We start from the raw sequence: 19,820 nt of genomic DNA on the forward strand, positions 1-19,820 counted from the left end.
GTGACCCAATTTCCCTCTCTTTCACGGCACTAGATCTGGAGCTGGGGGCACGCTATTTTTATACCCCAACTGGGAATCTGGGGCTGTTGGTGAGAGACGTACTTCTGGATTACATTTCCGAGTCAAAAGTAGGGGTGCAGAGATAGATGGGCCAGAAGTTGGACCTAGTCGCCCCCTGCTTCCTTCTCTCTTTTCTGAACTACTTTATGGGTCCAAAACTGATTCACAGAGTTTGATATTTATTCCGTATACATGTATATATGGAACAATACTCTTCATAAATATTCATTGCTCTCAATGCCCCCCCAAGAGAACAAGTCTCCTTCTAGAACGTGCATTTCCAGTAAACAGCAGATGAATCATTTCATCCAGGACTCTCTGTTTTGGAGAGTATTTTCAATGTCTTATCACTGACGGGACAGTTCAACCTTTCTTTTGTTTACTGTTTTAATAGTTCCATATAGATATTTTCCCAAGGATATGATCGCATCCAGACTGAACTAAACAGGAAGAGTGACCTCAGCATTTCCACCCTTTTATGCTGCAGGGTTATCTGGCTTCTGGATGCAGTAATTATTAAGTTGCTAAATATGTGACATGGTCTTCATGAATAAGATGTTGGAGAACGATATTTCAATCATGAGCATACAGGTACCTCGCCATACCAATCCCATTATTTCAAAAGTGGCCAAGCCTCTTTTATATAGCAGATTATAGGTTTCAAATGTCCTGTCGTCTGTATCCAATGGGGAATTGGATCCTTTCTTACCTGGCTTTTTAATTTTGATTCTCAGCCTCCTACTGACATGACTCAATGGAGTTCTGGGGTTCAGACTCTGTGCCAGATTTCACACTGGACTGAGTTGGAAATGTAGAGGCCTTAGATAAAAGGGAGGGAATCAGGTTTACCCAAGAAGTCAAGGCTACTGCAAAATGTGCATACTTGTGAAAGATGGCACCTGCAATGTTATCATGACACACTGCATGTCTGGTGTAAAATATGCCACATCTCATGCTTTTTCTCACTGGCTAGATTGCAGGACTACCAGTGGCCACTCCAATCAGTTCTTTCAGGGCAAAAAACTTGTTTTTTTATCTTTTATATACTTCATCTTAAAATTTAACTACAGTTATAATTGTTACTAGCTATTAACCCTTGATGCACAGGAAACGAATCCCCAAATCATGGTGGAATTTAGCTCAGATACTAGGGTGGTACGTCTAAGTGATGACTCATAAATTACTCTGAAGCAGTTCCAACAGGGATCTTAATTTCTCGCCCTAAATTACTGGAATGCTTGCCTTCACTCTAAGTAGAATCTGTATTTTGTCTCAGAGGTGGGACACTTTTACAAGTGCGTTAATAAGTCTTTCAAATAGAAGATGCACTGTAAGTAGTCATTAACTAGAATAGGAAAGTACAGAAATTTAATACGTCACATTTTACAGAAAGCATCTACTAACCTGATATGAGAATGCATATATTTGACCAATCCTTTTGCAAGACATCCTCATTTACCAATGACATGGTTCAAGTGGGTCTAAAAAGTGTCAACGCAGGGTTGTCAAATGGCTTATGATGATGGTATTTGTTAGGTGCCTATGTGTCAAGCACTGTTCTAATCACAACTAATCAAGTTGGACACAGTCCTCCATAGTCTTAATCCCCATTTTACAGATGCGGTAACTGTGAGGCACAGAGAAGTTAAGTGACTTCCCGAGGTCACACAGCAGGCATTTGGCAGAGCCAGAATTAGAACCGATGACCTTCTGACTCTCAGGCCCATGCTCTATCCACGCTGCTTCCCTAAGTATAAGGAATTGTTCTTTATTTAATGATTGTCCCATTCTCCCAGAAAGATCAGCTGGAAAGACACATATCAGTGTCTCATATGTAACTGACACAAGAACTGTGTCTCTGCTCCAGCAGTGAGCAGGCTGCAGAAAAAGGGCCTCATAATCTCCACACTTAATAATAATAATTGTGATATTTGTTAAGCACTTACTATATGCCAAGCACTGTACTAACCACTAGGGTGGATACAAGCAAATCAGATTGGACATAGTCCCTGTCCCACGTGGGGCTCACAATCACAATCCCCATTTTACAGATGAGCTAAATGAGGCACAGAGAAGTGAAGTGACTTGCCTATCATCACCCAACGGATGAGTGGTGGAGCCGGGATTAGAAACCATGACCATCTGACTTCCAGTCCTGAGTTCTGTCCATTACACTATGCTGCTTCTCAAATCTAGGTCTATGAAATAGTGTCATGTGACACATCCTGATGAATTTATGGGTGGTGAATATTTAGATGGAGATGTGGTATGATAGCATATGTAAGGTAGGAGATGGGCTGAAGGGCAAAACAAACCCTATGTATTCATTCAATCATATTCATTGAGCACTTATCGTGTGCAGAGCACTGTATTAAGCACTTGGGAGGGTACAATACAGCAATAAACAGACATATTCCTTGCCCTACAAGGAACCCTATCATATATTCATTCATTCAATTTTATTTATTGAGCGCTTATTGTGTGCAGAGCACTGTATTAAGTAATTCTAATATGGTCTAACTCTAGTATAGCCAGGACCCTTGCCCAGTCTAGAGGAGACCAGCACAACTAGAGCTCCCTCGAAAGAGAAGGAATTGTCTTCTAGTTCTCACTGGAGACCACAGAGCAGTGTGGCTCAGTAGAATATACAGAGTTCTGAGAGTCATAAGATCTAGGTTTTAGTCCTGGTTCTGACACTGGCCTGATGTGGCAAGGCATTGCACAAGGCTCTTAAACTCTCTAGGTCTCAGTTTCTTCATCTGTAAAATGTGGAGTCTTCTACTGGTAACAAGGAATGAAGAACCTGAACCAGGTTACTGATTACAGAGCTAGTGGTTAACGCAGCCCAATTCAAACTCTCTCCTCCCAAACAGGTATGTTCCCATTAGAATAAAAGGAGATAAATTGTTTGAAAAGTGATCTGCAAGAAAGAAAGTGCTGTATAAAATCAAAATAGTTTCTTGGCCTGGTGTAGACATCAATTGATCAAGGACTGAATGCTTATTACATGCAAAGCGCTGTCTTAAGTGCTTGGGATGGTACAATAAAACAACTAGATAGGATCTGTGCTCTCAAAGAGGTTAAAATCTAGCAGGAGGAGACGGACATTAAAATAGATTACAAGTAAGGGAAACAAGCAAACAAGGCTATGTACATAAATGAGACTGTAAGATGGTGGTGGGCAGGGAATGTGTCAGTTTATTGTTATATTATACTCTCCCAATCACTTAATAGAGTGCTCTGCACACAGTAAGCGCTCAATAAATATGACTAACTGACTGGAAAAAGGGGTAGGATGAATACCTACCTACACACATAGGGAGTATGCACTCCAGTTCACAGATGATGTAGCAGAGTGGGGAGATAAAAGCTTGGTCATGGAAGGCTTCCTGGAGGAGATGTTAGAACAGCTCTGAACTTGGAGAGAGTATGTCAGAAATGAAGGGGAGAAAGTACAGGGAGAAGAGTGTGTGAATAGAGGGTTGATTCCTAGAGAGATGAAATCAAAGCATAGAGAGTAGAGTGTTATTCAGGGGACCAATATGTGCACAGTGGCTCACAGTGGGAGTGGAACGAGGATAAGTAGGGGGGCAGACACCCAATATCCACCAAGCCATCATCTTACTTAAAAAATCCTACCCATGTTATTATCCGCAACATAAGGGACAATCTTATATATCCACTACGTAGTATAGAGAAGCAGCGTGGCTCAGTGGAAAGAGCACGGGCTTTGGAGTCAGAGTTCATGGGTTCGAATCCCGGCTCGGCCACTTGTCTGCTGTGTGACTTTGGGCAAGTCACTTAACTTCTCTGTGCCTCAGTTCCCTCATCTGTAAAATGGGGATTAAGACTGTGAGCCCCACGTGGGACAACCTGATTCCCCTGTGTCTACCCCAGTGCTTAGAACAGTGCTCGGCACATAGTAAGCGCTTAACAAATACCAACATTATTATTATAGTAATAGTTAGTTGAAAGGGTTTTTTAAAAAAACAATTAATTTTGTAGCCACTGCTATCTTTGGAATATTTAAAATTATTATCCCATTTCACTGATTCATTTAAAAAAAACTTGAGAGAGATTAAATGATAATTGCAAAATGACTCATCTAGTTCGCATTGCTGAAATTATAATTCAAGAATTCTCAAATTCAGTGTCTGGATCATATTCACACCACCTAATCCCTCTGTCTTCAGTAAAACTGATCTAAATAAAAGCTATTCTATTCAGCCGCAATGAAAATAATCTTTAGCACTCCAAAGAGGACTGCAAATAGTTTGATGGTTTCTGTAACGCTGTATGCAAAGGTAATAAAAACAATCTTTTCCCCACCCAAAGAAGCAAGTAGAGTGCCAGGAGGGTTCCTTAATAGCACCCACCATATAAAATCACAGTGCATTAAGTGGGGTCAAGACACCAAAGCATTCTAGATAGGATTCATGCAGAAAGGGGAGACAACAAAAAATGTAAATGATTTAGATTAGAAAGAGATAACAGGGTTACTGTCCAACTGTCTGCATGCTATTCTCCCCTCCAGAGAGAAGGAAGACTGCTTCATTAATCAATCAGTGGCATTTATTGACGACTTGTGTGCAGAACACTGCACGGAACACTTGGAAATATACAATAGAATAGGTAAACGTGATCCCTGTCCACAAGGAGCTTACTGTCTCCATCAGTTGCACGGACTGCCTAGTTGCTGGGAAAAGGGTATTTCTCTGCAGGTATTTCTCTGTGGGACCTAATTAATGAAAGATCAGCCTACCTTAGATTTAGATCTCGTTTAAGTCTGACAATTTTGCCTCCTTTTAGAACAGCATCATAAATAGCACCACTGTCCATTGGTCTATGAGACTCCAGGTGGTTCTAAACCTAATTCTTTTGCATCCCTTTGGCTAAAAAATGACCTCAGGCTCTTCGATGTGGGAACTGGAGATCTGGTATTCATATGCCAGGGTCTAATTACACAAGATTCTGAAACAAGAGTGCTTCCAGTTCTCCTGTGGGATGAAATACCTCACCTCTGGATAATTTTCTCTTTCTTGACTGCAGTATTCAGTCCCAAATTCTACAGAGCCTGACACATGGCAAGTGCTTAACAGATACTACAGGGAAAAAAAAATACTAATACTAGACTGGTTAACCCTTCTCTTTCTCTGCCTTTGTCCCTCCCTCTCTTCCTTCCTTCCTTTACCTATTTTAACTCTATCACCAACCCCAGCCACGACAATCCATTATTTATCTTGGGCAGCTGTTGTCAAAACTTGAGATTTTTCATTTTGACTCTCGCTCCTGACATGCTACTCTTAGCTCCTTCTTCTGTCAGTCCCATTGTTTTTTTACCTCCTTGAAGAAAGTAGGAAATTCCCCTGAAGATCAATTTTTTCATTCTCCTGCTTATGCCATCCTAGCAGCCATCTCAGCATTTATCTATTTATTTATTTTTCTATCCACCTGTATCTGTTTTTGATAATAATAATGACGGCATTTGTTAAGCGCTTACTATTTGCGAAGCACTGTTCTAAGCGCTGGAGCACCGATCTAAGCACTGGAGCACTGTTCTTTGATACTCTCCTTTCCTGCCCACAACGAGAAGCAGCATGGCCTAATGGATAGAGCACAGACCTGGGATTCAGAAGAATCTGAGTCCAATCCTGTCTCTGCTACTTGTCTGCTGTGTGACCTTGGGCAGTCACTTAACTTCTCTGGGTCTCAGTTATGTCATCCATAAAATGGAGATTAAGACTGTGAGCCACAGATGGGACAGGGACTGTGTCCAATCCGATTAGCTTGTATCTACCCCACCACGAAGTACTGTGCTTGGCACATAGTAAGTGCTTAACAAATACCACAATGATTATTTTTACCATCTTCAATATGGCATACTTATCCATTTATGTCTACTGTCTTCCCATTAGATTTCAGACTCTTCGAAGGCTTCTTTCGCCTGTGGCCCAAGTACATGGCAGGCACTCATCAAATAACGTTCCCCCAAATATGTTTCTAAATCGATCGAGGCCACTAGTAAATATCGGTGATGTATAATGTGGGCCTTTTTGCCCATCAGCCGATGCAGAGTCCAGGTGCTCATACCGGTTCTAAAAATATGAGGCCCAGGTTATGTGCAGGGAAAGACATCTACAGCAAGACTCTTTTAGAATAGATCTCTGTGCCTACTTCAGACAGCCTAGGGAAAAAAAAATACATAGATGCTCTATCCACGGCCATGGTGGAGGTGTTTATAGGACCACGATACAAGATGCTAGGAGAAGTTTTGAAATGTGTTCTTACAAATTCATAATAGTATTTATTAAGCACTGTGTGCACAGCACCTCACTAAGTGGTGGGAAAGTGCACGTACGTGGCAGTTGGACTCTGTGCCAGAAGTAGTACACAATCTAACAGCATGGAAGAACTGGGCTCAAACTGTATACATGAGAAAGTCAGGTTAGATATAAAGATATTCTTTTGGCTGTAATGGGGATTCAGCAGTGGGACAAACTACCAGAAGAGGTGGTAGGACCTGGTGGAAATTTATTAAAATTGGTTAGAGAACTATCTGGGTTGTTCTGGGGTGGGTTGAAAGCACTTTGTACATATTTCATTTATTTCATAAACTGACCTGTGGTACTTTACTATTAAGAAAACAGAGACAGGAGGGCTGGGAAGTGGATCCACATAAGACAGTTAGGGATGATGCTGGGACATAAATATGATGCCATAACTCAACCAAGGAACTATAATACTTAACAGTATTATAAGTATACTACTGATAAGTATAAAACTTATAATACTTCTGTTGCCGATTTGTACATTCCAAGCACTTAGTACAGTGCTCTGCACATAGTAAGCACTCAATAAATACTATTGAATGAATGAATGAATCAGAGAGAGACAGAGGGATTAATATTAAATTGTAAATTAAAAATATGTAAAGCAATACAGATTTCCACTTCCTGAAAGTGTTAGCCACGACGTCCGCAAGTAGGCAGCTTCAGTGAAAAATACCTATCCCACTCCCGACCCCCAAACACATTCCCATATAACCAAAAGATTTTGAAATTGTATGGCTGCCCATTATGAAATAAACAAAAGGAAACAAAGAAAGATTCATTAACATTTTTCTGAAGATATGACTTACAATAACACTTGCTTCTACCATCTTAAAGTTAGGTTAACTGGCTTAAAAAAACTTCATTTCCACTTACTTTAATATCTATCATATTTTGCGTTACAAACTACATATTTTTAAAAAAATTTGTCACCTTTAATTTCAGTTCTAATATGATATCTGGGTCCAGTTTGATCAAATCTGGTCTGGCCACTATTTAGTAAGAAGCAGACTATGAAAAAACTCAATTTTGATAAATCCGTGGGTTTCTTTTCTTTCTAAATAAAAAAAAATCCTTACCGCCAAAAATTTCATTTTAAAATCATTAAGGAATTCTAAACAACCTAATCACTCCAGTACTGCTTTGAAATAACTCAAATGGTTTGAAAAACAAACAGGGGAAAAAATCCAATACAGCCAGAATGACGGTTGTTTATATCTGCTAAGAAATGCCCAACTTTTCAGGGGCAACATAACTCCCATAATATTATTGAACTGAGCATTTCCACTGTCAACTCTCTAAGGAAATATAGGGGCTAAACTCTAAAAACATTTCAGAATAACACCCATCTCAATGTTACTCTTTTTCCTTGTGGTTTCTAAGCCACCTGTAGTTTACATTTTGATAAACCCCAATTTGATAGCTCCTGAAAAGACTGTCAGCTGCCAAATGAAAATTATGAGCATAACATCAGACCCACCTTTGATTCTAGCCTTATCAGCCTATTCTACAGAGGGACATAAATCATACAGTGATGAAACCTTAGGAGATGTTAGGGTATATCGTTTCAATCCTCCTTATAGGATTCTCCTTTTACAAATGACAGCATAAGGAAGGGAAAGAAGAAACAAAGGCAAATTACTCCTCACCTATACGTCAATCGCCTTCCGTCTTCCACAGCGACAACTCATTCCAGGTGTAATCTGGGGTTTTTCGATTGGAAGCCCTCTGCTTTGGGACACTACCTACGTCCTAAGCTCTGAGTCAGAATTCAGCAAATACTAGCATTAGGCTAATAGGATACATCAGAACACGAACGTACATGTTTCTAATCCACAAGGTCAGAGAAAAATCAAACAGATGCTAAAATTCATAACCTTCTTCCTTTGTCACTGAATTCAAAGAAATTCCAAACTATAGGCCATATTTCTTCAGGTTAGTGCTGCATGCAATTCTGTGAAGAGTGGCCATTCACACATAAGATAATATTTTTCAAGAGGAAAGAAAGTGAAGCGAACTACCACGGTTCCCTTCCCTTGCTCTGTGGAAACGGAGGACTTCAAGTGAGTCAACTAAGGCATATATTGATACTATACTGAGATCAATAAATATCGCCTCTATAAATAGAATATAAAACATAACAAGATAGGCCGGCCCCCACCTCTCCCCTTTTCGGCTCACCTGGTACGCTCCAAAGACACAACTTCAATTTCACCAGAGGGAACCGTTCCACACAAATCCAGAATGTGTGTTTCTGTACATAAACAGTTAGACTCAAGCAGCCTGACTGATGATTTCACAAGTTAAGGGGCCTCTCGCTTAGTCAGCAAAGGAAATCTTTGTGTCTGTAAGGAATCACGCCAATTCCTATTAGTAAGAAAGGATGCAGGGGCCAGCACGTCTATTCTCTCATTGACCAACCAAGGGGGGCCCAGTGAAAACAGAGACTTATTCCATCACCATCTGCAAAAAGGAAGGATGTTGTCAACCTTCTTCTCCCTAAAACTCTAATGACCTCTGCCTCGGCTTTCTGAAACCAGACACGCAGAAACGGGGCTGGGGCAGGAATTGAAAGCTTTACACTAGGGACCCAGCACTGAGAGCTCGTAGGCCAAGCTATCTACCTCGAACATTTGCACTCACATTCCAAAGATGTTTCCGTTGCACTGGAATGGCTGTAAATTTCTTTCCTGCAGAATTCTTTCCAAACAAACTGCCACGAACTGCGCTCTACAACATTAGCAGTGTTTAGTTCCTAACCAATTCGCAGTTTGTCTCACCCAACGATTCCTCTACTGCAGAATTTGACTGACTGGGTTGGTGGCAGCCAACTTAGAGGGCTGAAGATTTGAAACTTATAAATAGAAAAGGGATGCAGAAAGGAAACCAGAAATCCAGGCTTCAGAGGTGTGTTAATGACACGTACGCATCTTTATAAGCAAGCAAAGCCTGCACGGCATTATTCGATTCCTCGAACTAATTTTTGTTTACAATTTTTTGGGGGCTGAATTGAACAGGTTGCTTAAAAAAATTCCAAAGAGATATTTTCCATATCATTAAAGAAAATGAGTGGATGTGGGAGTTGAGAAGAGCAAGAATTATAATCCCGTTGCACACCAAAAAAAGCATTCTGTTTAGTAGAATAATACAACAGAGTAGAAAGCTTTGAATATTAAAAAGGGCTCTTACATTCTTTTGACTTTTCTAAAGTAAGACCCGCCCCACTTAAAAAAGGTCTATGCTTAAAAAAGAGCGAGTTTAAGCATACAATTAATACCACTGCTAAAATAGAGAAAGAAAGCATTTTGAAACAACCAATTGTCTTGAAACAAAGCTAAGACTTTTGGCTATTGATAGTATTTTTAGAACCAGGTCCTCTCGGGAGAGCAAGAAGCAGGAAAACGCAAAGTGCACCGAGATACAGACACACACATGCTATACCTTTGTATTACATTGGCATTTTATTATTTAATTAAAGTACTCTTATTTTTCTAGCTCACGCATGCTTCCCTCGAGACGGCTTTGCTGTTAGCCTGCTGGCCTTGACTTACAGCCAAAAACAATTCAGAAACAAAAAGGGACAACAAATCATATTTTCACGGACATTTTTGTCCCTCAATTTAACCCTGTTTTCACACAACACCATACAGTCTCCCTGAAAACTATAATTTACAGCAATCGCCACTCCAAACCAGGGTCTGACACCCACTCCACAGAGCGTTTCCACTTTCATAACTTATTAAATCAAAGAATTATGAAGAAATCAGGCAGATGGAACTGTTGGGCAGCAATGAATCGTTTGCAAACCTCCCGGCCCTGGGACAGTTATGGGCGGAAGTATCAGTGCACAGCAGCAGCACTGGTCTGACAAAGCAGAACTGAGACTGAGGTAAACACTGAAGCTAAGGCAGGCAATTTCATTATTTTATAAGAAATACTCATCTGCAAACAGCGCATCACAGTGTCAAATTTTAGAATGTGTCACCTGTTTTACAAAACAAACTCATTTACTAGGCTAATTCATCACAACCTTTCTAGTGAATAGATTATCACTTACCTGGTGGCAACCCTGTAAATTGGAGTCTCTCCCATAAGATGAATATGAACCCCTTTCCGTTTTACCTGTCGGTAGAAATGAGAAAAAAAAAGTTTAAATCTTGGTTTTTTGTTTTTTTTCTTTTAAAAAATTTCCTTCAGGTAACAGCTACTTTTCTTTCTCGGTGTTTACATATGTAAAGTAGGCACTACCGGCTATGTATGCAAGCAAGAGACAGGGATTAACACTTCTTCACTCTGGCTATGATAAACTGGAAAAAAAATATCCTTCATTCCTATTCTTAGCCAAACTGCTTCACACTTCCTAAAACTGTCATTTAAATGGCCTCCGCTTTCCCGAACGAATTGACATCCCTTCTTTTCATTCTCATTCTCCCACTCAAAATTTGAATCATTTTATTTTTATTTACACAGCAGGCAAACTACCTATGTAATGACCCCAGCATAGTCATTCCCATTGATTATATTGACACTTAATGGAGAGGCCAAAGCTAATCAATCACAGATCCTCCAGATGGTGAATTTAGCAAAATAAATGAGTCAAAATTCAAATTCTTTCGAAAACTCCCCTAGTCCACAAGTGAATTTGCTCACTATCAATGAATTATGGAATCTTCACCAGGCAAAAATAGAGATTTCATTAGAAGCCCGCTCCTCTCTACTAAACTTCTAATGCAACCACTGCGCTGGGTGTGCTGGGACATAATCAGAACCCCTTGCCAGCCTTGACTACCTAATTTGTAGCTGAAAAACCGCTCAATTTTTCTTTAAGGATCCAAACATAAAACGGAACGATTGGATACCGTTTTGCCATATTGAAAAATGACATCAAAGTCTTCTCTTTCCGTTTCTTTGGAAAGTATTTTTAGCCTTGATAATCGAAAACGGAGATAAAGAAGCCACATTAAAGAGAAGGTGGGCTACAAAACACATTGGGTAACACACAAAGGGCATTCGTGGAAAATTAAGGGCTACCAGTACAAAAGTGCCGCCTAGCATTGAAGGATGGTGTGGGAATGTGATTGAAAGATTGACAACATTCCCTCCGGATTGAGGAGCTGAGTTTACACCTCTTTTAAATTCTGAGCATTTAAGAGAAGATGCAAGCCACACTAGCAACTAAAGGCTGTCTTCTTGCCTCAATCTTTAAAAAAATGCAAAGTCAGTGTGAAGGGGAAATAAATTTGCACTCCCAAGACAATACACTATAAGACCTCGAAAAAGTTTACCCTTAGCTCAATATAAGACATCACCGCTTGCCCCACTGTCGGTCATAAAAAAATAATTTTACATGCAGCACCGGGATACAGAGAGGAACTTCTGTTTTTACATTAATTGCTTGTGATCTCTTATTAACTTGGGAAATAGCAAACATAAAATGTAAACCTGGACTATTTTTTTCTTAAGTCTGACCCCTAGAATTAAATGAACTGATTGGGGTGACGTATACTGCTCTGGAAACTGACATTTTGTCTTTAGAGGATTGGAACTAAATGTCAAGTTCAAAACAGTTGCAAATACCAGTTTTATTTCTCTGATTCAGGACCCCAGAACACTAGGAACAGAATAAGGATATTTCTGCTGTCACGGGAAGATTTTTAGACAGAAGGAAAGAAGCATTTACCTGTTACAGATGCTTTAAATGGTCCTAGATCTATTTTACCCTTCCACGACTTTTCTTTAGCCTAAAGCTACCGTATCACTTGACCTTCCTTCATAAACACTGATGAGCCTTAGCCAAAAAGGAGGAGTCACTGGCAGAGTGTAGCATAATTTTCTTGAGTTCCCTGGACTAAAAATACTTTGGATTTAAGAAAAACCACCTCGTTTTTGACATCAGTCTCCGGGTTTAACAAAGGCAGAGTCCAAATACATGGGCAAGTTTGCTTTCACTTTCCAGGAAGTTGAGCACCTATTCTCCTCTCTTTGTTATCTCTGGAAAGGACAACCACGCCCAGAGTTGATGAAGATGGACCATCTACTGTGTTGTCCTCGTGGAATCAGCACTGAGGAAAAACCCCGTAGCATTTCACTGGCATTTCATCATCGAATTTTAATCTCAAACTCTGGGTCCCATGCCGAGAACTGAGAAGATGAATATCCTGCTGGAATTCCTCTGACGTTAGAGACCCCAAACTTCATGGGAGCATAGTGAGGACTACTTGTTTTACTATTGTATGGCTAGCAAGACAGTGCAAACAAACAATCACTGAAAAGGGGAGAGGGGCATGGGGAGCGGTGAAAAACTAATTTCAGGCTACCAATTCAGTGGCCCTGAGAGTGATACCCCAGACTGCCCAAAGCCGGTGCCCTTTACGATCATATCGGGTACAGGCTACCTCATCTTAATTTTAGATGTTAAAAAATATTTATTCGGATACAAAAATAAACCTACAGCAAATTACAAGTTGTCAGGGTTAAAAATCTACTCCTGTTTGTGTGGGGGAGGATAAGAGAACAGCATAGACATGAATCATTCTCAGTAATTTGAGTGTTTCCATGACATCAATGGGCACTCGTCCAGGACTCTGTCGAAGTCTGGGAGGTACCAAAGAGGCAAAGCAGCCAGCAGGAGATTGGGAGATTGACTTTTTTTTAGGATTATGCTCCTTATAAAGATTTCATCTATAGCATCCACTTTTACCATCAAATAGATAACTTGGGAGATCATGAGTGAACACATTTCATCCTGATAGTGTAAGCCTTTAACTTTATTGCATCTTTTTTGTTCCCAAATTCAACCGTAAATCTGCCTTCAAAACTAAAACCCCTGGATGGGAACAAAATAACCAATGATTGTAGAAAAATCCCTGCCATCTTTTCAGATATGCATATGTCGTTCACAATCCATTTTAATTATGAAATAAACAGGCTTTTAAATGACATTTCATTTTATGGAAAAATATCTTTTGTATAAATTGTCCATTAAAAATTAGCTACGGTCTTGATGTTGATTTTCTGCTTAAAATTCACTGGCACATTTGTTTCAGATAATAAAATTTGCTAGAGTGCTGATAACATGCTAGAGCAGGCTCCTTAAGTAACTATTTGTGCTCTTGGACACAATAGCTTAGACATTTTGACTTTTACAGTACATCGCGCCTTAATTTTCGACACTCGGACAGAAGAGTCCAAAGCGGTGGGATGTCTCTTTTTCTTTCCCCCCCCAAAACCGAAGTCTGCAGAACCTGAGGATTCTTTTCAAATGTTTTAAAGAGAGAGTAGAGAGTGATGTAGAAGCCCGACGCATTCACTGCGGAATTTTCGAGACAACCCTCTAGTACTAGAATGCGACAGCCGCTGCGGATATTTTTTGGCACAAAGACAATGATGGCAGTGCCAAGCCCCATGGCTAAAACTACTCAAAAGAGGCATAAGGGTAGCATTAATCGCTCAAGTCTTTTACTGCGTGGAGTACTGTTGTCCATATTTTAAAAACTAAAAGTACCCGTTAGTATCATTTCATATGCCAAAAGAAAGCCCCAAAATGCAAACCAGAAACAAATCTCGTCAGGCCTTTGATTCATTTTTATACCTAAAAGGACCAAATGTTATAATTTGCTGCTGGTTACCATTTTGCTGTTACCCTGTGTACATGTAACAAAAGATATGCCTTAATTGTGCCTTTTGCATTCGAAAACCAGAGAGAAAACTACGAAAGGATTTTGTAAACCAAGTTGATGCATTGGCTAAACAATTTCCCACCAAAAGTATATATATATATATATAATAATTCAGTATTTCAGTTTGAATTAAAATAAAAAAATGCTTCAAATTCAGAGTCACAACATATACCAATGAATCGACAAAGGGAGACAGATCAATAGATCGATAGACAAAGAAAGATTAAGATGCAGCTCCTAAGAGCACACCCAGCAGTTATATGCTGTGTGTGAATCCAGAAAGCCAACATGGAATATGTAAGTCTAACCTGAACTCGAGACATCTTCAAAAAAAACCCCACATTTTTGACGCTAAAACGGTAACATCAATAAAGAAACCACTTTCTTCCCTATGGTGCCCTTTGAGGAGTTAAATTAAGTAGAAAACTAAAGCTATTCCTGGCACGAAGGCCGGCATTTCCCCATTCTTTGACGGCAACACACAGCCAATCTTCATTTTTCAATTCCATAGGAGAAAGAAAAAACAATGGCTTTGTTGACTGGAGAGAAATGGGCATGCCTGATATGCCAGAGTTATTATGCAACTTCAGATTCAGAATTATTTTAATTTACTTTTAGAATTTTGGAGTAGGGATTTTCCATTGTCCCTCAACACTGTGAAGGGTGTGGTTTTGATTGAAGCCTTCGAGCAAAATGATGCATTTGTAAAGAATCACCTTTACAACTTCAGATAAAGAGCAAGCAAGAACTATTCGATATCAAAGGAAAGTGTCTGAGAAAGCATTAAAACCATGAAAAGATCTTCACTGGCATATTACGTATTATAATCCAATTCAACAATCAACACCCACTAGGTGACCAAAGGGTAATGGGGCGGTATTAGTTCAGTTTTGTGTCCTATCTTTTATGACCAAACTTTACTCAAGGCTTTCGAGTGTGTGCATAAAGAAGAATCATTCTACCCACCACTAGGACCATCACTAGGATTTAGGGATCAGATGTTTCAGTGGGTGAATAGCCACGAAAGGAAAAGCATCAAGATCAGTAATGTAATAAGACTCTATAAATGTAACTTCCAATTCTGGGAATTGAAAGGAGGATCTTTTTCACTGCTACCTAAGCAGCTCAATGTTCAATTTCTTGAATGAATCAGTAGTATTTATTGAGTGCTTACTATGTGCAGAGCTCAAGAAAGTACAATACAACAATTAACGGGCGTGTTCCCAGTCCATAATTAGCTTTGATCCTCTCATCTGTTCCTCTAATTATTTTCATAGACATTTCTTCAGTTCCATACAATGCAAAATGGTATCTTCGGTTGCTAGTGATTTGGATGCATTTTAAAAATTATGATTTTAACGCAACTTACAATTTTATTAAATAAACAAAAGATCAGTAACCTGAATTAGGGATAAAATAAAGTCAGTAGGTGGATTAGTGGTCCGAATGGACAGAAACGTGAATTCTAGCCTTATAAAATGACTTAATCATTTGTTATAAAAACAATAGCAGTGACTTACTGAAAGCCATAATATATGGTCTACCATTCATTTTATTTACATATTGTCTTACTTGCCAAAAGTTCACGGGGTCTTATCAATGGCCTATATGGTGTACTTAAACACAATTATTTCTTATTTAATATGTTGGAACAAAGTAATAAAACAGAGCAGAAAGCAGGTAGGTAAATTCAAAATAAAATATACTATCACCCATTCAAATTACAGGGGCAACATATGCTTATTACAGTAGGTCACTAACGCTCCCGTTGGAGAAATACAGCTAGAATAGCTTCTGCCTATTCCAACCTCTTTTTATCCATAACAAACATGGTCTCTGTTAAAATGCCTATGATCTCTAATAATAATAATGTTGGTATTTGTTAAGCGCTTACTATGTGCAGAGCACTGTTCTAAGTGCTGGGGTAGATCAGGGTAATCAGGTTGTCCTGCCTGAGGATCACAGTCAATCCCCATTTTACAGATGAGGGCACTGAGGCACCGAGAAGTTAAGTGACTTGCCCATAGTCACATAGCTGACAAGTGGCAGAGCTGGGATTCGAACCCATGACCTCTGACTCCCAAGCCCGGGCTCTTTCCACTGAGCTACGCTCTAAAAAACTGTCAGTCTAAGAGTAGTTTTTACTAAACATGTAAACGTTAGTATTTAAGTGCTTACTATGCCCAAGCACTATTCTCAGCCCTGGGGTAGATAAAAGGTAATCAGGTTGGACATAATCCCTGTCCCACATAGGACTCGCAGTCTTAGTAACCATTTTACAGATGAGGTAACTAAGGCCCAGAGAGGTGAAGTAACTTGCCCGATATCACACAGCAAAAAAGTGGCGGAGTGGGGATTAGAACCCACATTCTCTAACTCCCAAGCCTGTGTTCTTGCCACTAGGCCATGCTGCTTCTCATATGCTCTCCTGATACAGATTGTTTTCTACTTTACTGTGCTGTCCCAAGTATTTAGAGTTCTCTGCATAAAGTTAGCATTCAAATACCACTGACTGTAGTGATGCGGCCTTGAACTAATAAGTTCACAGCTAAACCAGCGGCCCTGAAGTTCACCTGAAAGACAGATCTTAGCCATAGTCTCTCTCAAGTTTGGAAATGGCTGGAGTATCAGAAAGAAAAAGGACAGGAGGAGAGACTCATTCTTGATCGCTCAAAGAGAGCAGAATTCTGAATCATTTTTGTCAAATCCTGCAGTGCCATGGCTGCTGTCTTGAGGTCTGTGATCTGCAGCTATTTTAAATACTGTTCTATACTAAAAATCTAAATTTTCAGTTTCTCAGCAATGCACTAGATGGATGAACCATTCTCAGGGAAAATCCCTAATTTTTTCTTCCCTATTTGGTGGGGGCTTTTTCCTATTCTGAGGGTAGCAAAGAACAAAGATCAAGAAGGGTTTAGTCCAAGTCCGATCATCTAGGCTAGATTAAAGGGAAATGAGTCCTGAGAGAATTGCCAAAGTTGGAAAAATCCAGTGGCAATCAAAATGGAAGGAATATGGTAGAGCTGAAGAAAGTCTGAAAAAGAGTTAAGCCCGTTTGGTTGTTGTTCTGGTAGCAATAAAATAAAAACAATGCCCTAATAATATGACTGTGGTCTTCCTATAAAATTATGAGCTCCAGCTGCATTTCATCTCCAATCTACCTCACTGTGATTAGACACTGAGTTGCCTTGGACAGTGGGTAATTTCATATTCCAGATGTGCTGTGATATCTAGAGGTGCAAACAAATATTTTACTGAGTGAATTGTCATCATATAGCACGATAATCAAAGGTAAAGTAATCTGAACAAACAAAAAGTGCTATGTTTCAAATGTCACATTCAATGCTGTTTGGTTCCCAGTAAACACAATGGGAGCTTCATTTGTGGCACAAACTTTGTTTCACTTACATTTTTAGTACCTATTACCTACCTACATTTCAATGAATTCTTAAAAATATTAGCTTTATGACTGCAGATATGGTATTGGGCTGCAATCATACAGTGGGGGGAATTAATCAGTTTCAAATTCAAACTGTATTCTATGGTGTTTCGACATAAGCCAAGCAGTTGCCTTTTTGGGGCACACATTTTGTGCTGATGGATAAAACCACACGGGGAACAAACATCCTACTTGAACTGTTACATTTTAGAAACTGAAATTTTCATATTTCTTAACGGTGAAAAAAACTATTCACATTCGGAAACAAACATCATTATTCTCCTCACTATTAGAATCACACATAAGTAGTTTGGGCCAGAGATATTTTCCTTGAAAATAACAATAGTTTCATGAAGCATACAACTCTTTAAACTGATTCTGAAAAAGAGAGCTACTTCCCAGTCATGGCTTGAGCATACTGGAAAGAATATTGCGCCCGATCCTCTGGACTGTGAGCTCATTTTGGACAGGGAACATGACGGCAATTCTGCTGTACTGCACTCTCCCAAGCACTTAGTATGGTACTTGTCAAAGAGGAAGTGCTCAATGAATAGCATTGATTGATTGATGGATTATCTTCAATCACTTTAGTGCTTAGTACATACAGTTCTTTGCATATATTAAGCACTTAGCAAATATTATTACTATTGTTATCATTATTATTGAACAAGATCTTTCAGGTCAAATTAAAGTACAAGTGTTGGAGTTGTAATTCATTAATCTGGACAACATAAAAAAATGCATATATTTCCCCAACAAGCCTATCTTCCAAGAATGTATTCATGTGCTGGATCCAACCTAATATTCTGGTAGTATAGGTTAACCTTTTCTTTTAATAACACAGTTTGCCGGCAAGCTGCTTTGCCGCAGATTGAAGTCGGGCTGCTCTTTCTATAGAGAGATAGCAAAAATTTTGTCTTTCATTTTAAAGAATGTCAGAAAAAAGTTTCCTTAGATAATGCTAAGGGGTTAGTTGGTTAGAACTTTCATTTTTAATGTTTAGAAAATATCTTTTTCATCTGATATTTCAAATTTCCAGTACTGCATAAAGTTTTTTCTTTTTAAGTCATCAAAATAATTATGAAAACTGTCATTTAAACTGTTAAAACTTAGTAGTAGAAACAAGAACAGGACAGATAACCCAGATCTTGAAAGTCCAGGTAACAATAAAGGTAATTAGTATACTGACCATTTTGTAATAAATAAATGTGCAAATCAGACAGCCAATAAGAGGCTTTGTAGGAGACAGATACTAGTGAGCCTGATGATGCTGTAGGTTACTAGGGACAGAACACAAACGTACAATCCATATGATTCAGTTAGCTTTTTAAACAAAAACAATTATGGGTTAAAGAAATCTTATTACTTCAGTGTAATAGGCCTCTACATTTGTCCATAGAGAAGAATTTCTCAAATGCCCCATTAGGAACTCATTTCAGATCACTAAACAGCTTTTCGCTAATGAGCAACCATCCACCTAACCCAAGGCTTTCAAAGGTAAAAGACTAACATTTAGGTTCCAAACCCAATGTGCCTCTAGATCTATCTCTTTCAATCACCAAAGAGAAAGAGATAATTTGAGCATGTGGAAACACAAGACATCCCAACTTTATGGAGAGTCGAGGCCACTGTAATTTGCAAATGGCTTTCTCTCCCAGCATGTGGCAAGATTTACCTCTGCTCCATTACCTTCAATGGCATACGTAGGTGTTAAAGTGGGAGAAAAGACAGTTGGATTGGGTCCTTTGGATAAGACCTTCAAGAATTCTGACTTTATCTGGTCTTCTCAGATTCTCTTACGTATCTGTCACGAAGAAAGATTTTCTCTCACGTTACAGGCCATGTTAGGGCATGTGGCTAAGAGCAGGAGGGATATCAAAGCCTAGACTTGTTAGTTTTTAATTTAAACGGTACTTGCTAAGTGTTTACTATACACCAGACACTGTACTAAGTGCTGGGAGGTACTCAAGATAATCATGTTGGACACAACCCCTGTCCCACATGAGGCTCACAATCTAAGTAGAAGGGAGGACAGGTAATGAAAACCCATTTTACAGATGAGGTAACTGAGGCTCAGAGAAGTGAAGTCACTTGCCCAAAGGTCCTACAGCAGAAAAGTGACAGAACTGAGATTAAAATCTGGGTTCCCCTGCATTCCAATTACCCTAGTGGAAAGAGCATGGCCCTGGGGGTTAGAGGACTTGGGTTCTAACTCGGGTCCTGAGAGTTGCCTCTTGGGTGATGCTGGGCAAGTCGCTTTGCTTTTCTGTGCCTCAGTTCCCTCAAGAGGAAAATGTATATTCAGTATCAGTC

At 39.4% G+C, this 19,820-nt stretch overlaps 1 protein-coding gene across 7 annotated transcripts in view; it reads right to left on the reverse strand.

Annotated features, from left to right (window-relative positions):
- The window catches only part of TCF4 (transcription factor 4), a 413,931-nt gene that overhangs the window by 192,231 nt on the left and 201,880 nt on the right, over positions 1-19,820 (reverse strand). For 6 of the 7 annotated variants that reach the window (XM_029059030.2, XM_016226204.3, XM_029059033.2 and 3 more), the window contains one exon: positions 10,447-10,511. In XM_029059030.2, coding sequence (XP_028914863.1) covers positions 10,447-10,511 — 65 coding nt within the window. Of the gene's footprint in view, positions 1-8,570; positions 8,737-10,446; positions 10,512-19,820 lie in introns of those variants that run through there. The other variant, XM_016226209.3, reaches the window with a different exon arrangement.

This window comes from Ornithorhynchus anatinus, chromosome 3 (genome assembly GCF_004115215.2).
Source record: "Ornithorhynchus anatinus isolate Pmale09 chromosome 3, mOrnAna1.pri.v4, whole genome shotgun sequence".
Taxonomy (NCBI): Eukaryota; Metazoa; Chordata; class Mammalia; order Monotremata; family Ornithorhynchidae; genus Ornithorhynchus; species Ornithorhynchus anatinus.